The sequence below is a fragment of the Narcine bancroftii genome, chromosome 2, assembly GCF_036971445.1.
Source record: "Narcine bancroftii isolate sNarBan1 chromosome 2, sNarBan1.hap1, whole genome shotgun sequence".
In the NCBI taxonomy this organism is placed as follows: Eukaryota; Metazoa; Chordata; class Chondrichthyes; order Torpediniformes; family Narcinidae; genus Narcine; species Narcine bancroftii.
This window is the reverse complement of record NC_091470.1, coordinates 200,301,268-200,322,873: the sequence shown is the minus strand read 5'-3', so window position 1 is coordinate 200,322,873 and position 21,606 is coordinate 200,301,268. Positions and strand designations below refer to the sequence as shown.

The window sequence follows — 21,606 nt, the reverse complement described above, 5'->3', positions numbered from 1 at the left end:
GCAAATGCAGGCAATAAGATACCTAGGTGTACAAATAAACAAAAATCTAGGCCAATTATATAAACTCAATTACAATCCACTAATGAAAAAATTACAGGACGATTTAGAGCATTGGAAAGATCTACCACTAACACTGATAGGAAGGATAAACTGTATTAAAATGAACATTTTTCCAAGGATATTATACTTATTTCAGGCATTGCCAATACAACTGACAGAAAAATTCTTCAAAGAGTTAAAGAAAATAATAAGGAAATTTTTATGGAGGGGGGGAAACCGAGGATAGCACTAGATAAATTAACAGAATGGTATAAACAAGGAGGCTTACAATTGCCAAAGTTCAAAAATTATTATAGAGCCGCACAATTAAGATACCTATTAGATTTTTATCAAACAAGGGAAAAACCAGACTGGACGAGATTAGAATTAGATAAAGTAGGGGAAAAGATACCTGAACACATATTATATAAATGGGACGAAAAATTGGTACAACACAGAACTTCTCCAGTACTACATCATCTCCTCAATATTTGGAAGAAGATTCATGTAGAAAGAAATAAAACAAATTATCAATTACCAAAACTAATATTGATGCAAAATAAGCTACTCCCTTTTACAATAGATAACCTTTCCTTTAGAGAATGGGAAAAAAAAGGGATTAAAAGAATAGAAAATTGTTTTTCAGGAAGTAGATCCTTATCCTTTGAACAAATGAGAGATAAGTACAATATAACTGGAGATACAGCGCTGGCATATTACCAACTGAGATCCTACTTGAAGGATAAATTAGGAAGCAATTTGAGTTTACCAGAGGGAAGTAACCTTGAATATGTGATTACAGATACAATGTTAATCAAAAGGTTTATAACAAATATGTATATTAAACTGCAAGAAAAGGAGAATGAGGAAACAAATGGTAAAACTAAACAAAAATGGGAACAAGATTTAAATATAAAGATAAAAAAGGAAACATGGGAGAAGTTATGTTCTGGAACGATGAGAAATACAATAAATACGAGGCTACGTATGATACAATATAATTGGTTACACAGACTATACATTACACCGCAAAAGTTAAATAAATGGGACCCAACAGTATCTGATAGATGTTTTCGATGTAAAAAAGAAATGGGAACAACAATTCATGCAATCTGGACATGTGAGAGAGTAGAAAAATTTTGGGATGATCTCAATCAGATATTAAATAAAATAACAGAAAACAATATACCAAAGAATCCAGAGATCTTTCTCCTAAGTAACATAAAAAATAAAGAATTTGGAATTGATTTGGAGGATGCACAAAAAAGATTTGTTAAGATAGCCCTTGCCATAGCAAAAAAATGTATTATGTCAACCTGGAAATTGGAAGATAATTTGAAAATACAACAATGGTATATAGAAATGAATAAATGTATTCCATTAGAAAAAATAACATATAGTTTAAGAAATAATATTGAAATATTCGAACAAATATGGGAGCCTTACATTAAATACAATAGCGAATACCTACCGGGGACAAACATTACCTAAGTTGATGGAAGGAGAAGGAAAGAAAAGAATGGACTCAGTAGAATTTCTGGTGTAATTTTGTTGAATGACAACACTGTCTGACTGGTTTAATGCAACCTAGATTGTATACCTAAAATGGATGAGGGGGGGCGGGGTGGGGGGGTGGCCTGGGAGGAGGGAGCCGGGGGGGGGGGGGGGAGAAAAAGTGACTGTATATGTGTGAAAAAGAAAAAGTGTATATCGTGGCTAATGTGATTTATGGTGTGAAAAATAAAAAATAAAAAAAAAAGAACAGGTAAGGCCTTCACCTTCTTCTTCCGACGTCCTTTCTTCTTCTCTTCTTCCCATTGCTTTTGACTTTTCTTTTTTCACTGCCATCTTCTCCACACCATTATTTTCACTTTATTTTGGTTTTTGTGTTTGTGCCTTCGTTTTTTCACTGTCTTTATTTTACTTTTCTGGAGAGGGCTGGAGTTCCCCGACCGGCCACTACTCCATCACGTGACTCCTCCCGAAAGGTACTGATTTAAAGGCAAAAAAATGGTGTTGCTGAGGGAGCCCTGCACTGTGGGAGGGGCAGTACTAAGGGAGCCCCGCACTGTGGGACGGGCAGTACTGAGGGAGCCCTGCACTGTGGGAGGGACAGTGCTATGAATTCTACACCGTAATTGGGGCATTACCTCTGGAATGCTGTCAGTATGGAGAGAGTACATAGGCAGTAGTACTGCCTTTGCACAATGCATTAAATATAGGCCTTGTTAGCTCTCAGGCAGAAGAAGTGGATCTCAGGACCATTATTTGCAAGAGTGGATGGTCCAACCTTTGTTCTGGTGCCAATATCTGTCTTTAATTGATCTCACTGAAATAGGTGATGTATCCACACAGAGATGGGGGCAATGATTAAGATGGACACAAACCAGTCCTCATCATGGGGTCAGCAGTGGAGAGGGCCAAGAACTTCAAATTCCTGGGTGTCAACATCTCTAAGGTTCGGTCCTAGAGCCTCCATGTTGATGCAATCACAAAGAAGGCTCACCAGCAGCTATACTTCGCGAAGAGTTTGAAGAGATTCGGTATATCACCAAAGACTCTTGCAAATTTTTACAGGTGTATCATGGAGAGTATTCTGTCTAGTTGTCCCTAAATGATTTAAATTAGCCAACTGCAATGTGTGCACTATCCCAGGTCTGATCCCAATTGCTTTGGGAAAGGCATTGTGCTAACTGCTATGCCAACCATGCCACCCTTTCCCCCTTGTCTAATTAAGACACCCTGCCTGCTTCTTGCTTATACCTTGAAGAAAGGGTCAGGCCAAAAACATCAATATATTCTTGCCTCCTATGGACCGGCTGAGTTCCTCCAACATTTTTGTGATTTTACTGTACCCTCTCTCTCTATACTCTGGAGTGTAATGCCCAGACCACTTTTGTCCCTAAATCTTTGGTGGGAATCTGTCCTCCCCCAGAGATTTGCCAGCTTGTAGTGCGCTCAATGTTTTCCCCAGCTCTTCCTCTGTAAAAAGGTCTAGTCAATCCCGTTTCTTTGGGCTTAAATTTGGGAGATATAATCTGGCCAGAAACTCATCCATTCGATAAGAATCCCCAGTCAATTCAGATTTATATACAGTCCTTCATAGAATTCTCTGAAGATCTCATTAATTTTGGTTTATACGAGATCTGTTTGTATTGCATTGATTGTTCTAGAGGCTTGTTCTGCCATTAACTGCCTTTAAGTTGTGAGCTCTTTCCCCCAACTCATAATACGTTTGCCTTGACCTCATAAGGGCCTTCTCCATACTATACACCTGAAGCATATTATATTCCAATTTCTTGTTTTTGAGAGCTCTATAGTGGTCCTCGGAGTCTAATTTCCGAAAATCCTTCTCTAATTGGGTAATGTCTTTTTTTCCAATTCCTCCATCTCCCTCATATAATTTTTCTTGACCGTCTTTGTGTACCCAATTATCTTGCTCCTTGTATCCTTTAAGGGTGTCCGACAGAAGGAATTTTTCTGGAGTAGAGGGGCAGTTGGCCTCACAAAACAGGGCTATTTTGGCTCTTATGAAACTACAAAATTCTGTTTTTTTCAACAACAGTGTTAAGATGCCACCTGCATGCTGTGTCCTGCTTGTCTGGCATTTCTATAGTCAAAACCAGGGGTGGGGGTGGGGATTTTGTCTGAGAGATGCTTTGCCCCATACTCAGCTTCCATGATCCTACCTTCTATATGGTCTGAAGCCAGAAAAATTTATTCTTGAGTAGGAATCATGTTGTTTTGATTAAAATGAGTAATCCCTCTCTCGGATGCTTTTTCCACCAGGCATCTATCAAATTCAGCTTTCTCATGCAGTCAATGGTGACTTTCGCTGCTCTAGTCCTAGTTATTCATTTTGTGGATTTATCCAGCACCGGATCTAGACATAAAGTCACCCCTCCATTAAAATATTTTCATTTGCCTCTGCCAATCGTAGAGAAATATCCTGTATAAATTTTTCAGCATCATAATTGGGGACGTAGACATTCACTAGGGTCCAGGATTCTGAATGTATCTGACCGTGCACCATAACGAATCTTCCTGTTTTGTCTGTAATCACCCTCTGCACCTGCACTGGAATGCTCTTCCACACTAGAATTGCTACCCCCTTGCCTTTAAGCTGAATAAAGAGGATATGATCTGACCCACCCAGCCCCTTTTTAGCTCCTGAAGCTCTCACTCTGTGAAATGCGTCTCTTGGAGGAAGGCTAGATCTATTCCCATTTTTTTAATGTGTGCTAAGACCCTTTTTTCATTTCACCAGTCCGTTTAAGCCATTAACATCGAAAGTAGCATACTTTATACTTTTAGCCATTATACCAGGGCTCCCTCCCTAAATGTTTTCCCTCCATCTCCACCGCCACCCCCCCCCCCTTGCATACCCAGTCTCTTACCATCTGCCCTTGGCTCCAATCCATTCAAGCCATAACAGGCCCTGGGGGGAAAAAAAGGACACCACACATCCATTTTCCAACATCACAACGTACATCCCCACTCACAACCATTCCCCTCCAAATAATAAAAGGGAACACATACCCCACACACATCATACATGGGTCACAGCCGCCCTCCGCTCACACCTCTGGCAGTCACTCTCCTCCTCTCACCGCCATTACCACTTACCATGCGGTCACCATGTCTCTCCATTCTCACCCTCAGCACCCTCCACCCATCCAGTCACAGAACCCCCCCCAGACCCTTAATCTTTTTTGTAAACAGAAAACAGCCAAAAGCCCATTCTTTATTTAACACAAAAACCCAAGTCGTCCCAATCTATTAGTTTTAATAATTTTTAAGTCTTATTGCCCCTTTTATTCTTTTCCACTTGGTTCCTCATTTAGGGCCGGCAAGATATTTATAAACTTAAGCATTCTCTTTTTCTGTAAAAAATTTCATCCCTCCCCCCCCCCCCCACCTCCCCCCCCGACCCCGGCAACGTAATTTTCAAGGTAGTGGGAACGTAGAATACAATAATAGTCCTTTTGCTTTGCCAATCACTTAACCAGTTTAAAGCCTTTCATCTTTTGGAGCAGAGCTGCACTAATATCTGGATAAAAGAACCCTTTCCACCCCCTGTACTCAAAGGGTGCTCCCCTCTGAATTGCCCTTCTTGCTGCCCCCCCTAATATTTTTTTCACCATCTTGAAAATATTTCAACTTTATGAGGATCGATCGGGGTTTTTGTCCCAGTCCCGTTTTAGGGATTGGGCCTCTAAAGGTTATTTCTATTTTATTGGGGATTCCCAGTGCCTCCTTTCCTAGTACTTCGGTGATCCATTTAGTTATGAACTCTGTAAGATCCCCTCCCCCTCAGAGACTTCTTTTAATCCCACTATTTTAATGTTGGAGCATTTTGTGAAGTTCTCCAGGAAGTCCAGCTTCCCCCATACCTCATCTTTTTCTTTGAGATCTTTTAATTTCTTGCTTCATTGTGGGAATTCTATCCTCCCCTGTCCCCAATCTTTCCTCTACCTCTGTCACCCTGCCTGATATATTCACCAGGGCCCCCTCCATCCTGTCTAATTTTTCTGACCTGTCTCTGGCCCTTCTGTCCACTACTTTCTCCAACCTATTTTCCATTTGGGACAGAGTTTGTAAAATGTCTCTTAAGGAGGGCTCCAGGCCCTCCTCCTCCCTTTTCTGTAGCAGCCCGGCCTTCCAGCTTCTCTTGGCCTCAAGGCTGGGTCCTTCGCACACTCGACCACTGCCATCGCTCCCGCCCTTCGCCTCTGACTCGACAGCCCTCGCGATTGCCGCAATCACTGTCCCGGTTGACCATATCCTCGTTGGAACTCGTTAGTCCCGAGCTCGCGCTTGAGACCGCTGCTCCCTGACCCGATGCACTACTGGTGGACCCCGACTGTCGGGGAGACCGCTGCTTGGCGTGTGAACTCGTGAGCTGCAAGGGAGAGGCAGCTGTCCTCCCTCGCTCCTGTTCCAAGGGTCTTACTGCCTCCTCTGTTGCTCCACTCCAGGCACAGCCTGTTTGTGGAACTCCTGTTGGTGTTGAGGTCAGGGGTGGGGGGGGAGGGGGAGATTGCGTCCTCCTCGATGGCTCTCAGGTCAGTACCACCATTACTCCCGACATGAGCCACTTGCTTTAGATCCTTTTCTCCTCGCTGTATTATTTTGCCGATTGAAGCTTCCTCATCCTCTTCTTGTATTCAGATAAGATTTTTTTCTCATTTTTGTCCTGGATTTTGGATTTTTAACGCTGTTTTCTGGTCTAGGTCTGGAAGCTCTTAGGATCTGCAACCTCCTAGCACACGTTCTCATTAACTTTTCTTTGAATACATTATTATTCATTTTTATCGTTTTAATTAGTTTATATTTGTTTGGAGTATTGTTATCATTTACAATATGCTTTCTTTTACTCCATTATGAAGTGCAAAATGTTTATTCATTTTTATCAACAAAAAATTAAAGGCTACGTACAGCTCCAATTACGAAGTTTGATTTACCTGGATGAAAATTCAGAATATCGAGGCTGACGTTTTCTTGGAAGATGACGTGTTTTGAAATTGGGAAATATTAGAAGCTGGGAAGTGTCTAATCATCTAGAGGTTGATCTGATGATAGGCTCATCTCCACCTACTTGTCTTTTCCCCATTCCAGCAAGTAGTCCCAGATGACTCAATCACACCTCATGGGCCCTGGAATGAACCTGGTGAACCTCCTCTGCACCCCCTCCAAAGCCAGTCCATCCTTCCTCAAGACCAGAACTGCACACAATACTCCAGATGAGGCCTCACCGGTACCTTGAGTTGGCAGCACAACCATCCTGCTCTTAAAATTTAATCCCTCTAACAATGACCAACATTCTATTGGACTTCCTGATAACCTGCTGCACCTGCAAACCATCCTCCATTGGTGGCTATTCCTTCAGCTGCCTACATCTCAAGTTCCAGAAATGCCTGCCTTTTTCTATTTTTTTCAAAAACCCTCTGCTTGTCCAGTTATCCTTCTATTGGGCAAGCATGGCATGTAGTCTGTGATACCAAGCAGATGAAGGGAGTAACTGGAACTTGGGCAGTGCCCTCACTTCAGTGCAGTCCTGTTGCATCCCAAGTTGGAATCGTTTGATGTTGCCCCGTACCATCCCCGGATGGAACTGTTCCTTGCCATCCTCTACCATTCTTGGGTTGGGACTGTTCTGCGCTGTCCAGTCTGATCCATTGGCAGAATCATTTAAGGAGGCACTGTGGAGTCCATCCAGGAGAGAGTCACCCACAGGTGCAAGGCAGCAGATTTCCTTGATGGAAAGATTTTAGTGAACCAAATGGGGTTTTAACAAAACCCCAATAGAATCTCTGCCACTTTTTCAATTTAGGAATTATTTAATTCACTGGTTAAAAATTCCTCTCAGTCCACTCACATTCATGTTGTTGCTTTACTTCTGCTGGGTCAGAGGAGTATTTTTACATCTACTCTTCTAAACAGGGCCTATTTCTGGGTTTATGTGCCCCTCCCACAATGCAGCACTCCCTCAGCATAGCCCTACACGCTACCTTCTGGGATAGTTTTAAGTCTCTGAGAAACTAGCTCAAACCACAGCTTGTGACTCAGAAGTTTGGTTGTTACGTGTACTTAGAAAGCCTGTGGAGAAAGTATGTTTTATGATTCTGAGAATGCCCAGATGGAAGGGATGTGGCAGGCATTTATTTCAACCAGGATATTTCAAACTCTATTCTCAAAAGCTGTAAATGACATGTTAAACTGCTAGCTACAACAAATAGAAATAGCTGAGAATCCATTTTTTTTACAACTTGTGCCAAACCAACCACACTTTAGAAAAATAAGTGAGGGAGAAATCAGAGCGCACGCTAACATAAAGGGTCCATCGCTGCGATGTCAGCTCTGAAGGTGATCTCTCATCAGTCCTGCTCTCATACATCTGATCAGGTCAAATGTTCCTGCTGGAACTGCGCGCCACAAAGGGAAGAAAGGGCAGGGTGAGAACAGGTCCACAGGGAAAAGGCTACATATAGACGTGTATGTTTTTTTTACTCAGCTGCTGTGTTCCAGGAAATTATTCCCAGTTTCCCAGAACGCAGTCTGTGTAAAAAGATCGTAATGGGGAATAAAGTCTCATTCCCATTTCGACATTTTACCTCCTCAACCCCTTGATATTTTCACAAATCACCTGCAGTCTAAATTGAACTGCAGGCGATCCGTGAACAACGGGCTAATGTTTAGGACGTCCAGCCTCTTTAAATACCGCACTTCTGTCTAAACTCGTGGTGTGATACATATATTTGGAGCTTTGGTTGTTCCTGTGTGAACGGCCATTCCCGGAAGGTAGACTTCAGAATGGGAAAAATCACACAAGTTCTATGTAAAAGATAGGAGGACAGAAGAGGAAAGGTGAGAATTGATCAGGGGAGAGGGGTGGCTCTGTGAATGCAGGGCTGGAGGAAGGGGTACAGAGGGAAAGGGAGAAAGAGAGAGAGAGAGAGAGGAAAGGAGACATATGGATAGGGAAAGGGGACTGAACAACAACTTCGCTAGTATAATCTTGCTGCCGACACCCATGCCCCTGAACACTTTCTCTGACCTTCAACACCCTGACCCCCACCCCCCCCCCCCCCAAGGCATGGTGACTGGAATTTGTCATAGCACTTAGTAGGGTCCAATGCAGACATTCTCAACCTGTTTATGGCTATGCCCCCCCCCACCCCACCCCAGGACCCTGCTCAAAGTTGTGAAGGACACATTTTAGATTCTTCCGCACTTCCCTCCTACCCACGACATTAGAAAATGTAAAGAATATCTGTTAGGTGCAAGGCTTTTACTTATATGTAGAAGCACACAGAAATGCTAGAGGAACTCGCAGCATCCAGAGGAGATAAAGATACATTACTAGTGTTTCAGTCTGAGTCCTTCTTCAAGATATAAGCAAAAAACAGGAAGTTAAAAGAATAAAGACTGAAGACTGGCTGGGGAAAGAATCCAGACCAACAAAAGGTGTTAATTGGATAACAGAAGATAATTTTGGCTCTGTGAAAGGTAACAGAGGGATAAGGGTGGGGGGAGGACAGAGAGAGAGAATGAGAGAGAGAGAGAGAGAGAGAGAGAGGTGGGTGAAAGATGACAGGAGAAAGAAGGTAGGGTTTAACGTAAACCAGAGAAATCGATGCTAACGCCAACTGGTTGGAGGGAGCCCAGACAGAAGATGAAGCGTTGTTCCTCCAATTTGCGGGTGGTCTAGCAGGGCACGAGACCACGGACAGATACGCCAGCCAGGGACAGGGAATCAAAATGGGCAGCCAATGGTAGATCCACGCTATTGCAGCAGAGCCACACACCTCGTGTTCTGTGTGAGATGTCGACAACCCTTGAATTCGGCACTTCAAATAACCCACACTCCTCATCCATGTGTCCTCTCATGCCCACCCTTCTTTACACTCCCCCTCCCCCACCCTGATACCTAGTGTAGCATTTAGCGCAACACCATACAGCGCCAGTGACCTGGGTTCGAATCTGGCGCTGTCTTTAAGGTGTTTGTACATTCTCCCCATGTCTGCATGTGTTTTCTTTGGGTGCTCTGGTTTCCTCCCAGCCTTCCAATGTACAGGGGTTGTAGGTCAATTAGGGTATTAGGGTGGAAGGGCTTGTTGCTGTGCTGTATGTCGAAATTTTTCCCCTGCCCCACTTCCTCACCCCATTCTCATTGTCCCACCCCTCAGTTCCTTCAGCAGCTCCCTCCACCCCCTACTTTGTCTGCTTCCATGTACCACTGTCTCCCAACTCCACCCCAACTGGCTCCATCTGTCTGTCATCTCTTGTCTCTCCTCTCCTCCATCCTCCTTCTCAGTCCCGAGAGTCCTCAGTAGTTGGACTTTCAATAAGGTGCCACATATAAGACTGCTAAACAAGATGAGACCCCACGGAATTACAGGAAGGAGACCAGCATGCGTAGAGCATTAGTTGATTGCCAGGAAACAGAGAAGGAATAAAGGGATCCTATTCTGGTTGGCTACTGGTTACCAGTGGTGTTCCGCAGGATTTGGTGTTGGGGGCCACTGCTTTTTGCGTTGTATATAAATGATTTGGATTATCGAATAGATGGCTTTGTGGCTATATTTGCAGATGATACCAAAATATGTGGTAGGGTGAGGGGTGCTGAGGATGTGGAAAGGTTGTGGAGAGACTTGGAAAAATTTGGGAAATGGGCAAAGAGGTGGCAGATGCAATACAAAGCTGGAAAGTGTTCAGTTGTAAAAGAAATAGACTAATAGACTATTATTTAGATGGGAATAAAATTCAGAGGAGCAAAGGGATTTGGGAGTCCTCGTGCAGATGGTGAACAAGGCATTCATTTCTAGAGGAATAGAATACAAGAGCAGGGATGTAATGTTGAGACTATAAAGTACTGGTGAGACCTCTATAGTTTTGGATGAGAAAAGATGTGCTGGTGTTGGAGAGTATTCAGAGATTTAATAGAATGACACTAAGAATGAAAGGGTTAGCATTAGAATATAGAAGGATGAGAGGGGACCCCATGGAGACATTTCAAATGCTGAAAGGCCTGGACAGAGTAGATGCAGCAAAGTTGTTTCTCATGGTCGGACAATTTCAGGTTAAGCGCGTCAATTTAAAACAGAGACGTGCAAAAAATTCTTAAGCCAGAGGGTTGCCAGTCTGTGGAACGTTGCCACAGGTGGCTGTGAAAGTGAAGCCAAGGGTGTATTTAAGGCAGAGATTGACAGGTATTTGATTAGTCAGGCCATCAAAGATGGAGAAGGCCGGGGAGTGAGAGGATGGATCAGCTCATGATAGAACACCAGAGCAGACACTTGATGGGCTGATTGGACTATTTCCGCTCCTATATCTTGCAAAGCGATGTTTCAACCTGAAACCCCAACTGTTCACTTTGCTCCACGTATGTTGCGTGACCCGCTGGTTGTTACAGCAGTTTACTCTTTAATGACGGCAGCAACACTACCTCCTACACCACAGTGGAACCCAGGAGCTCTTTGCAATCTCCTCCAGCCTCATGATATCTCTGCACCTTATTCGTCCACCTCATTTTCCTGTGCCCTGAGCTCCCATGTTAACTCAGAACCACAGTCACCGAGGCCCCCTGCTGGCAGCACTCTGGCAGTGCAGCAACAGAATCTTTCAGCTACTCCCATCGGGAAAAGAGATACAGGAGTATCAGAGTCAGAACCCCCAGGCTATAGGTTGACATGAACTATCTGAACTAGTGATGGGGGCTGCAGATAGACAGGATTGTTGTGAGTAGGTAAATATTGAACGTAGAACATTACAACACGGTACAGTCCCTTCCTACTAAACTAAACCCTCCCTACCTCAATCTTCTGTTTTTATTTCATCCATGTGCCTAAGTTTCTTAAATGGCCCTACTGTTCCAGCCTCCACCACCATCCTTTGCATGGCATTCCAGGCACCCACAACTCTGCATAAAAAAAATTTACCCCTGATGTCTCTCCTAAACCTTCCACCTTTCACTTTGTACAGATGTCCTTTGGTGTTTGCTACTCCCGTCCTGGAAAAATGATTCTGACTATCTATTTTATCAATGCCTCTCAGAATCTTATTGACTCTATTAAGTCTCCTCTCTTCCTTCTTTACTCCAAAGACTAAAGTCCCAGCCCTGTTAACCTTGCCTTAAAAGTCTTATTTTCCAATCCAGGCAACCTGGAAAATCTCCTCTGCCCCCTCTCCATAGCATCCACATCCTTCCAGTAATGGGGTGACCAGAACTGAACACAATATTCTAAGTAGAAAGACGAAAAGTCTGCAGATGCTGTGAATGTTGCAAAAACACCCTGAAATGCTGGAGGAGTTCAGCCAGTATTTTCAGCGTCTATAGGAGACAAAGTTATATTGCCAACATTTCGGGCCTGAGCTTTCTCCTTGAAGTGTGTTCTGAATTTCGGATTTTTCCGGATTTCAGAACAAAAGCCAGTTGCCCCAGATTTAAGCCTAACCGAATTGTGCTGCTGTATCCACCCCCTTCCAGTCACGATGGCGTCTCTCCCCCCTGCCCGCCTGAGTCGCACTGCCGTCTCTCGCTCCTCCCCCGCCCACCTGATTCGCGCTGCTGTCTCTCTACCCCCCGCCCGCCCGAGTTGCCCTGCTGTCTCTCCCCCCTCGTCCACCGGAGTCGCACTGCTGTCTCTCCCCCCCCCCGCCCACCCGATTCACGCTGCTGTCTCCCCCTCCCGTCCAACCTAGTCACACTGCCATCTCTCTCTCTCTCTCCCCCCCTCCACTCTACCAGCACCAGGAAAAAAAAATGCCAGTTTTTGGAGCTTTCCAGTTTTAGATGTCCGAATAAAGGATTGTGTATCTGTAGTTTGTTGCTTCAGGACGGAGCATCTGTGTGCTGCTTCTGTCCCTGGCTGGACTGCCACACAACTCAAATGTTGGGAATTAAGCAAACGTTTTCTTGTTTAATGAAAATAATCTTTATTCCTTTTAAAGTTCCCATTTACATTCAGGGCAAGGAGACCAAAAACTGAGCAAAAATCAATTAATTGCTCTTGAACTGTGCTTAATGACCACCTGGCCCTCTGAATCCTGTGTAAACAGTGGAGAGGATATGATATCATCCTCCAGTTCCAATGGAGGTGGTGAATTACACAGAGCAAGATCCAAATAAGGCAGTCGAGCATGTGGAGGACCAATGTTCCCGATGACAGCACTGTGGACGTTGGAAGGAGCCGCCCTGCTCCTGGGCTCTGTACTCCGGTGGGAGATAACCCTTTTTCCCTGTGAATCTTGGCTGAACAATAGAGACAGCTCACACTGTTCACTGGGTGACCCTTGTCGCCTTATAAAAGCCATGGGCTTGTCATGGCAAACACTCGGACAATGCAGGACAGAGGTGGTTCCCAATGGCAACCGGTGCTTTTTCCCAGATGACTGATTCCAATGCTTTCTCTTTCCCATGAAAGGCTTGAAAATATTTTCCTTATCGTCCAGAAATGGAGCCGAGTTTCGTTTCTTGGGTGAAAGCAGAGTTTTCCTTTCCCATAACCCTTGTGCTCTGCTTGTAGTGTGCTGTGTGGCGGAGTCCAGTAACTCTGTTCTGAAGCTCTCTGTGCCCATGGTTTCAGAGTCAGCACAAGGCCGGGCTCCCTGGTTTGGCAGGGAATTCTCATCAGTGGGCTCTGCTGACTCACTGTGTGAAATAACTCTGTTCCCTTGTGAATCGTAAGTAAAATCAAGTTTGGTACTATCATCAGGAAACAGAATTGGACCTTTGGTGGATGCACCAGTTTCCCCCGTAGTGCCTGACTGCAACTCACCTGTTACCCTGCTTGTGGCAGCTTTGTGACAGGATTGCTGTGTGTGGTGCAATGCCCATGAAGTCCGCTCGACTGATCCTGATGCTTTGTTGATCTGCTGGTTATTCTCCACCATGCCAAGGCAGGCCTCTCTCAGGGCTGTGGGGCACACCTCGCTGCCACCCAGCAGAGTGCTGCAGTCAAGGCGGTCTCCACAGGGATTGGCAACCACACTCAGCTCAGGCTGACTTGCATATATTTCTTCCTCAGTGGTGCTTCTGAATGGCGAGGCTGTGCCCACTGCCTGAAGTCTAGATTCATGTGGGGGATTTCCAGGGTTCCCTATGGAGCACAAATCAAAGGTAACCAACAATGAATAGCTTCGGTCTCACCTGGGTCACATTCCTGCATGGGTGTGATAGCACCAGACAAGGTGCAGGATGTTGTTAAAAAAATTGCTGGAGAAACTCTGAAGGTCCAAAAGCATACAGGTACTCCCCAATGTACAACCATAACTGGGACTGCAGGTTGTATCTCGAAATGGACACAAGTCAAAATTTTGCCCGTGCACATGGAGCACCAAAGTCTTAAAGCAAACTTGTTAATCAAATATTGTATTTGACAAACTATAACAGGGATACAGGGCAGGTAAGAGCCAAAATATGCGTACTTACTTTGTTAGTCGTCGTCCCAGGGTCCATAGGCTGAGCACGGCCATCTTGATTCCTGTGTGAATGCATGAGTCTTCAGTTGGTACATGTGCAGTAGGTTTGCGTATTGGAGTTCATTTGGCACATACGCAAGAGTTAAGTGCCCTGACGTTATTGAATTTGTGCCCTTAACTCTCGCGCATGCGCCAACCAAACTCCAATACGTGAACCCATCGTGCATGCGCCAACTGAAGACTCGCGCATGCGCACAGGAATCAAGATGACCGCACCCAGCCCATGGACCCCGGGACAACGACTAACCAAGTACGCATGCACATTTTGGCTCTTTCATGCCCTGTATCCCTGTTAAAGTTTGTCAAATACAACATAAACCATGTAAATTTTATATTTTTTCTATTACATATTTTTTTAAAAATTCAGTCAAATGCGCACAAGTCGCATAGGTCGCAAGCCGGGGAGTACCTGCACTTAGAAGAGATAAAAGGCACATAACCAATATTTCAGGATTGAACCCTTCATTAAGGTAAGAGTGCAGGATATTAACAGGACTATGGATTTCATGGGCCGAAGAAGCTGTTTCAGTATTGAGATACTTGGTGGGGGGCATAGTTTTTTTCCCGCACCCCGAGTCTGGGAATCCAGACCTCATTGCCTAAAAGGGCGCTGAGGCAGATATTCTCTCCAAACTGCAGGGAGGTGGGAGGGCCAAGGGAACTCCGCACCACGGTAGGGGTAGTGCTGAGAGAGCTGTACAGTTAGAGGGCCAACACAATGTGAGGACTACGCTGCCAAATGTATCAAGGGAGGACACCCATGTCCGAGGCAGAGTGGTTCAGCAGTGTTGGAGGGTCAGCATCCAGGAAGTGCTACCTGTTCAATGAGGAGACTAAACTAGTGCCATCTCAGAGGGATACTGATGAATGAATCTCGTACTGTTGGGACAGGCTGTAATAATTAGAGCCCTGGATTATCAGAGACGATGAGTCATTCAGAAATTTGACAAAATTCCATGGTTACCACTATACAGTTAAGACTGACCTCTTTCCCTCAACTAGCTAAAAAGCTCACATTACATTGCTATTGCTGGATTTTTTTTATTGGAAACTGCTGGAGTGATGGTGCTTCAGAAGAATTGCCATTTTCGGCAGTTAAAACTTCCCCTTAAGCCTTAGTCGATGAGATTTGTGGGCATTGGTGTTCACTTCATGAAGCTTACAAACGACCTATCCTGGGAAGGGGGCCTAACTAGATCATTAAAGAACTGGTTCAAACACATAGTGGGTCGTGAAATGTTGGCAATGATCTAATAAACACCTTATCCCTTTAATTGGGGGGGGGTGGGGGAGGGGAGAGGGTTTAAACATGAAAGTCTGTTGAATTTGTGGGTGTAGTAAAACACAAAAATGCTGGAGAAACTCAGCAGGTTTCGCTTAGGTGGTAAAGTGAGATAACCAACGTTTTGGTCACGAGCCCTTCCACAGGCAAAAAGCAGGAAAAAGGCTGGGGGAGAAGGGAAGGGGCCTTTAATCGTTCTTTATTGCCCAGCAGGGAGCACACTGTAATGTTGGAGAAGGATGGGTTAAAGATCTCTTTCACTTGAGCGTTTTGAACCCATTGCAAATGCCATAGCTCCACGGCACAGAGAAGGAAAGCCAGTTACCTTTGGACTTTGGCAAAAAGAAGGAAGAGACCGTTGTCTGCTTGACACGCTTTTGTGGAGCTTTCGTCTGCGTGAGATTTAAAGCCACTGCAATGTTGTATTTGCTTCTGGACAGAGGGTTCAAAAGCTCTGAAATGGAATGGGCCTGAAAAAGGAATGTTTATAAGGTTAGGAGAAACGGTGTGATTTGCACACTACACACAACAGATGAAAACACTCGTAGGACCCAACTCACCCTCAGAAAGTAAATCATGTTCATCTTCTTAATGTCCAAAAGGCTATTTAGAAACTATATGTTAATCAACTCTCAAATGGACCAAAATGACAAATGGCCCACCACTGACTGGTGCAATGGAGGAAGGAGGTGGTTAGATCTTGATTCGGGATTTGAGGTGCAGGAACAATTTGATGCACTAACTGGGATGGCTGTAATTACACAGGTACACAATCCTTTATCCGGACATCTAAAATCCGGAAAGCTCCAAAAATCGGCATTATTTTTCCTGTAGCTGGTACAGCGGAGAGAGAAGGTGGGGGGTGGGGGTGGGAAAGAAAGACAGCAATGCGACTCGGGTGGGCGAGGGGGATGGAGAGAGAGAGACAGCAGTGCGACTTGGGTGGGTAAGGGGGAAGTGAGACGGCAGCGCGCCTCAGGTGGGCTGGGTAGGAGAGAGGCGGCAGCGCGACTCGGGTGGGCAAGGGGGAGAGAGACACCAGCGCGACTGGAAGGGGGTAGATAAGGCAGCACAATTCGGGTGGGCTTAAATCTGGGGCAGCTGGCATTTGTTCTGAAATCCGTAAAAATCCAAAATTCAAAACACACCATCCCCAAGGGTTCTGGATAAAGGATTGTTTACCTGTACCACAGTAATGAATGAATGCTGGGAATGACCCATCAATTAAACCACAAAATGTTTGACCATTGAAATCATGCCAACTTGCATCTAGATAGTGCATTTGATGTAAATGAAGCATCCCAATGCACTTCAGTGTGAAGATTTCCTTTGGTGCTCCAGTAAGTTAATGAGATACTGTAAATTACAATGGCTGAGTGGAAAAAGGAATCAAAAGGGGAAGTTCGTAGGCATGTAAGAAAGAACAAGTGATGGGGTTATGGGGTAAAAAGATGAGGAGGATTAGAACCATAGAATATTACAGCACTGAAACAGGCCCTTCAAGTCTGTGCTTTACTGCCCACTGACTTGCACTCAGTCCATAGCCCTCCACACCTCTCCCATCCACGCATCGGTCCAAATTCTTCTTAAATGTTAAAATTGAGCCCGCGTTCACAACTTCAGCTAGCAGCTTGTTCCACACTCCCACCCCTTTCATCGATGCAGACAGAGCAAAGGTGCTCAGCTAAGCGATTTCCCAGTCTCTCCGATGTAGGGAAGGCCAAATGGGAGCACAAGATATAGTAAATAACTCCAGCAGATTCACTTGGAAGGAGTGTTTGGAGCCCCGAATGGTGGTGAGGGAGGGAGGTGTGGACGCAAGTAGTCAGAGGGGAAGGTGCTGAAGGGGAAATTAGTGGGGAAGGGATGATTGAACAAGGGAGTCACGGAGAGAACAGTCCCTTTGGAATGTGGGGAAGGGAAGATGTGTCTGGTGGTGGGATCATGTTGCAGGTTACGGAAATTGCATAGGATAATATGTTGGATGTGAAAGCTGCTGGGGCGGTAGGCGGGGACAATGGGAATCAGAAAGGGCAAAGGCAGATGAGCGGGAAATGGAGGAGATGCAGTTAAGGGCCGAGTTGATGATGTTAGAGGGGAAACAACATGTTTTGCAAGAAGAAGTGAGAACTATGCAAAGGGAAAAAGTTTTAAATCTGGTTTGTTAATGGATTGAAGCCAGTGAGTGGAGGTGATGATAGACACAAGTGTGGCCGGTCCATATCTCAGCAAGTCAGAACAAGGGAACAAAATTAGAAAGATCCAGCCACTTTCAGGTGCTCGGATGCAGATGATGCGCTGGCAGACGTGGCTGGGGCAGTGCAGCTGGGATATTCAGGTGGCCGCGGAGAAGACGCCTCTCTGTCACCTGAACGTGCCGGCTGAAGGAAAGCTGCGTCCTAGCGAATGCCGGCTCCTGTGGACTGTGGTCGTAGTCTCACTGCTGTGTTCCCTTTCCCTCTCCAAGCCCTGCATCTCTTTTGAGATATCTTCAGACCTTTAATTTTGACCTCTTATTTATGTCAGCATTTAATTGTACCTTCAGCTGTCAAGGTTCTGAGTTTTGGAACCAATGCATTATTTTTTTACCGAGATTTTGGTTATGTAATCTAATGCCCCAAAGTAGTTTTTTTTAAACCAAATAAACGCTTTGTAACGTTAAAATCACTAACGAAACATAAGCCATTGTTGTTAAATTGTTACCTACCTGATGGCAAGAGAAACAATATTTAATAGGATATTAAATCTTATATTAAATATCTGAGAAGGATTGTCTTGGGCTGCATTCATGATGCTGCGTTTATGTGAAACGGGGAATGCTCCGAGCCGGAGAATATACCTACCCGAGGAGGGTTTGGTAAGTGCTCCTCAGGGCCGGTTTCTCCATTTTCAGGTGGCCACCCAACAGCCGCATTGGGGTAGAATACAGTCAGGTATTCTGGCCACCTGAGCAGCTAATGCAAATTTAAGTGTAGTGACATTCCCACCCTGCCCCATTCCCAAGTTTACTGACCTGTGTTCTTTTTCTCTTTAGCTCCTTTGTGTCTATCCAAATCCCACACTCCTCCACCTTTTGGTTTTCATACTTCCTCCGGCGTTTCATTGTAACGATTGTGTCAGACGATGCTGGTATGAGCGACTGTGGAAAGGATCACAAGCAAGGTTGTGTCAGACAACACTATGCTTGGCCTTGCCCTTCCATGAGATTCTGATGCCGCATAGGCTCCCAGGCCCATTAGTCTCAGGAGCCATGAACTATGCAGTCTCAACCCACGGCTCCATGATTGTCACAGCCCAGAGGGACGTCATTTGGCCCATCAAGTCTACTAACAGCTTCTGGTACAGAATCCATTGGGCAGCAGAGTTTTAGTTGGGCTTGTGAATATCAAGGGTCCAGGATTGATTAGGAGAATGTCAGGAGTCAAGTGCCAAATGACTAAAGGAGGGTTTTAGCAGTAAATCAGTTGGCTTAGTGATTAATGCTACGGCGATTTGGACCAGGCTTTGAATCCCGTGCAGTCTGTAAGGAGCTTGAATGTTCTTCTCGTGTCTGGGTGGGGGGGGCTCATTTCTTCCCATCGTTCAAAAGATATCTGGGTTTGTGGGTAAATTGGATGTATTTGGGCAGCATGGGCCAAAATGGCCTGTTACCGTGGTGAATGTCTAATTTTTTTTTTAATTTAGAAATGGGACAAAATCAGACAATTCTCTGAAGATGGGAGCAGAGCACAAGCATTCAGTTAACTCCAGCATCAAAGCACATCAAAGATATATTTTGACATTGCCTCAGACAATAGCCAGGTTGAGTAAAAACTTGTGTGAAACACAAAAGTCTGCAGATGCTACGACTGTAGTAAAATCCCCCCAAAATGCTGGAATAACTCAGCCGGTCTTTCCTAAGGCAATAAGCCTTGTTGCTCCAGAGATCTGGGTCTGATCCTATGTGGAATTTGCAAGCTCTCCTTGTAAACTCCCCCCACCACCCCCCAGCCCCCTGCTCTCCATCTCTCCCCCCCCACCCAAAACCAGGTGCTTTGGTTTCGTCACATATCCCAAAGATGTGAAGATTATTAGGAAAAATGTGGTGCTGCTGCAGACCCGAAGACACAGCGCCGCCCCGAAGGGTTCAACCACCCAGCCCTAATGCCTGTGGCTCCGTACAGCATTTTTATTTAAAATCCTGCAGCAATGAGGGACTGTGCCCAAGATGGAAGCACCCGGACTCGTCAGTGGCCCAGAGGAGTGAGAGACTCCGGGGGAATAGCGGACCGGCGCAGGGCACGAGAAACAGGAAGGACGCCCTCCATTGAGTAGGAAAAACCTGGAAGACAATCCAACAAGAAGGTGACCACAGTGGGGCTCAGCAGCTGAAGGACCCACACAGGCTGCGGGCCGCTAGAGACTTGCTCATAAGAACCAGAATTTGAGAGGGAGCTGCGGGCAAGAAAGGGCTCACAAAGGGTCTCAGGTGTTGAAGGTTTCCGATCGTCTCAGAGATTTGGATCTGGGGTTCAGGTTGCTGATGATATCAAACAGGAGTCTGTGCAGTGCAGGAGCATGGGAGGCAAATCCATGGGCACTCAGTATCTCTGAAGGGACTCCATTTTGCTTCTCTTTCTTCTATTGTTCGGGGCACTGGACAAGTTTGTGGCGACTCTTTGCTTGCCTTATGACAGACGGAATTTGAAGTACAGGCAGTCCCCAAGTTACAAACAAGATCTGCTCCTATGTCTGTCTTTAACTTGAATTTGTAGGTGTTGGAACAGGTACGTACGGATCTTATTTAGCATCAGTTAGACAAATTTTTTGAAGTAGGTATCAAGTTTGTACACAGCTTTTCTTCCATCATTTGGAGGCATGGGTACAAGGGTAAATAATTATGATTTGACTTAAAATGGTGGAAGGCGTTCTCCTTCCTCAAGTCGATGAACCACTGAAGCTGCGTGGTCTGTTCGTAAGTACAAGTTGCCTGTAAGTTGGATGTTCGTAACCCAGGGCCTGCCTGAATAACGTGTATATTTTGATTCTTGGATAAGTGCGACCCGTACCTCTGTCACAGGGGAAGGTGCTAAAAAGTGGTCTTAGATCAGGAAGGGATAGTGGGAGAAGGTTCAAGGAGGATTATGGTGGCCAGTGACTGAGGGAGGGATATCATCCAGTATTAATCTGATGGGCTGAAAGGATTCCTTCTGTACTATTCCGCTGCTCTCCAATCCATCAATGGTTGCATCAAGACCATGGACCCAGGGCCACGGTACACCGGATCCACGAACACGCTCCGCGTGCATGCGCTCACCAACTCCACCTCGACTTCACGTGTCCGCCCATGGACACACATTCCCCCCACCCCGCGAGCTCACACTCCACAATGATGTGGGCACGTGCTCCGCCAACCACGTGGGCACTTGCTTCCCAGACCCTGCGGGCACTCGCTCCCCAATAACGCGGGCACGCGCTCCGCGGCGACGCGCTCCCAATTGCGCGGGCACGCGCGCCACGGTCCCGCGCTGCCGCCCGCGTCCACTTCCCCAGTGGCCCCCTCCAGCGTGCACGCGCTCCCCAGCCTCGCGGAGACGCGCCTCTGCCCCTTGGCGCGCTCCTGCGAAACCACCAGGGACGCGGGCTCGCAGCTCGCCCGAAGCCCCGAGTGAGCGGTTTAAAGTACATACCGCAGCCCGGGCGCTGCGGGCGGCCTCCGGGAAACTCGGCTCTGCTCCCGCTCCCAGGCCCTTTCCCGCCCGCAGCCCGGCGGAGTGTCACTGCCCCCTTCCACCGCGCACGCGCGGACCGGCTCCCGCCCCCTACCGCTGGGTGCGCGAGACCCTTGGCCGATCGGCGGGGGGGAGGGGAAGGGATAGGATGTGATTGGAAGGGGAGGCGAGGGGAAGAGGAGAAGAGGGGAATAGGAAGGGAAGGGGGATAGGAAGGGGGGAGGTGGAGGGGATAGGAAGGGGGAGGTGGAGGGGATAGGAAGGGGGGAGGAGGGGGATAGGAAGGGGAGGCGAGGAGGATAGGAGAGGAGGGGAATAGGAAAGGGAGGGGGATAGCAAGGGGAGGGGGAGGGGGTTAGGGAGGGAAGGGGATAGGAGAGGAGGGGAATAGGAAGGGAAGGGGATAGGAGAGGAGGGGAATAGGAAGGGAAGGGGATAGGGAGGGGTGGGGATAGCAAGGGGAGAGAGAGGGGATAGGAAGGGAAGGTGATGGGGAGAGGAGGGAAGGGGATAGCAAGGGGAGGTAGGGGGTGGGGTGGGGAGGTAGGGGGTGGGGTGGGGTGGGGAGGGGGATAGGAAGGGAGAGGGAAT

General features: G+C 46.3%; 1 protein-coding gene across 1 annotated transcript; it reads right to left on the bottom strand.

Annotated features, from left to right (window-relative positions):
- Window positions 1-12,452: 12,452 nt before the first annotated feature.
- On the bottom strand, window positions 12,453-21,198 carry LOC138752587 (aurora kinase A- and ninein-interacting protein). Its single transcript, XM_069915377.1, has 4 exons — window positions 20,974-21,198; window positions 18,318-18,443; window positions 15,630-15,774; window positions 12,453-13,640 (listed from the first exon to the last, which is right to left on the bottom strand). Exons 2-4 carry the CDS (start codon window positions 18,405-18,407, stop codon window positions 12,538-12,540), a joined length of 1,338 nt encoding a protein of 445 aa, XP_069771478.1. The 5' UTR covers window positions 18,408-18,443; window positions 20,974-21,198; the 3' UTR covers window positions 12,453-12,537.
- Between the last annotated feature and the right edge of the window lie 408 nt (window positions 21,199-21,606).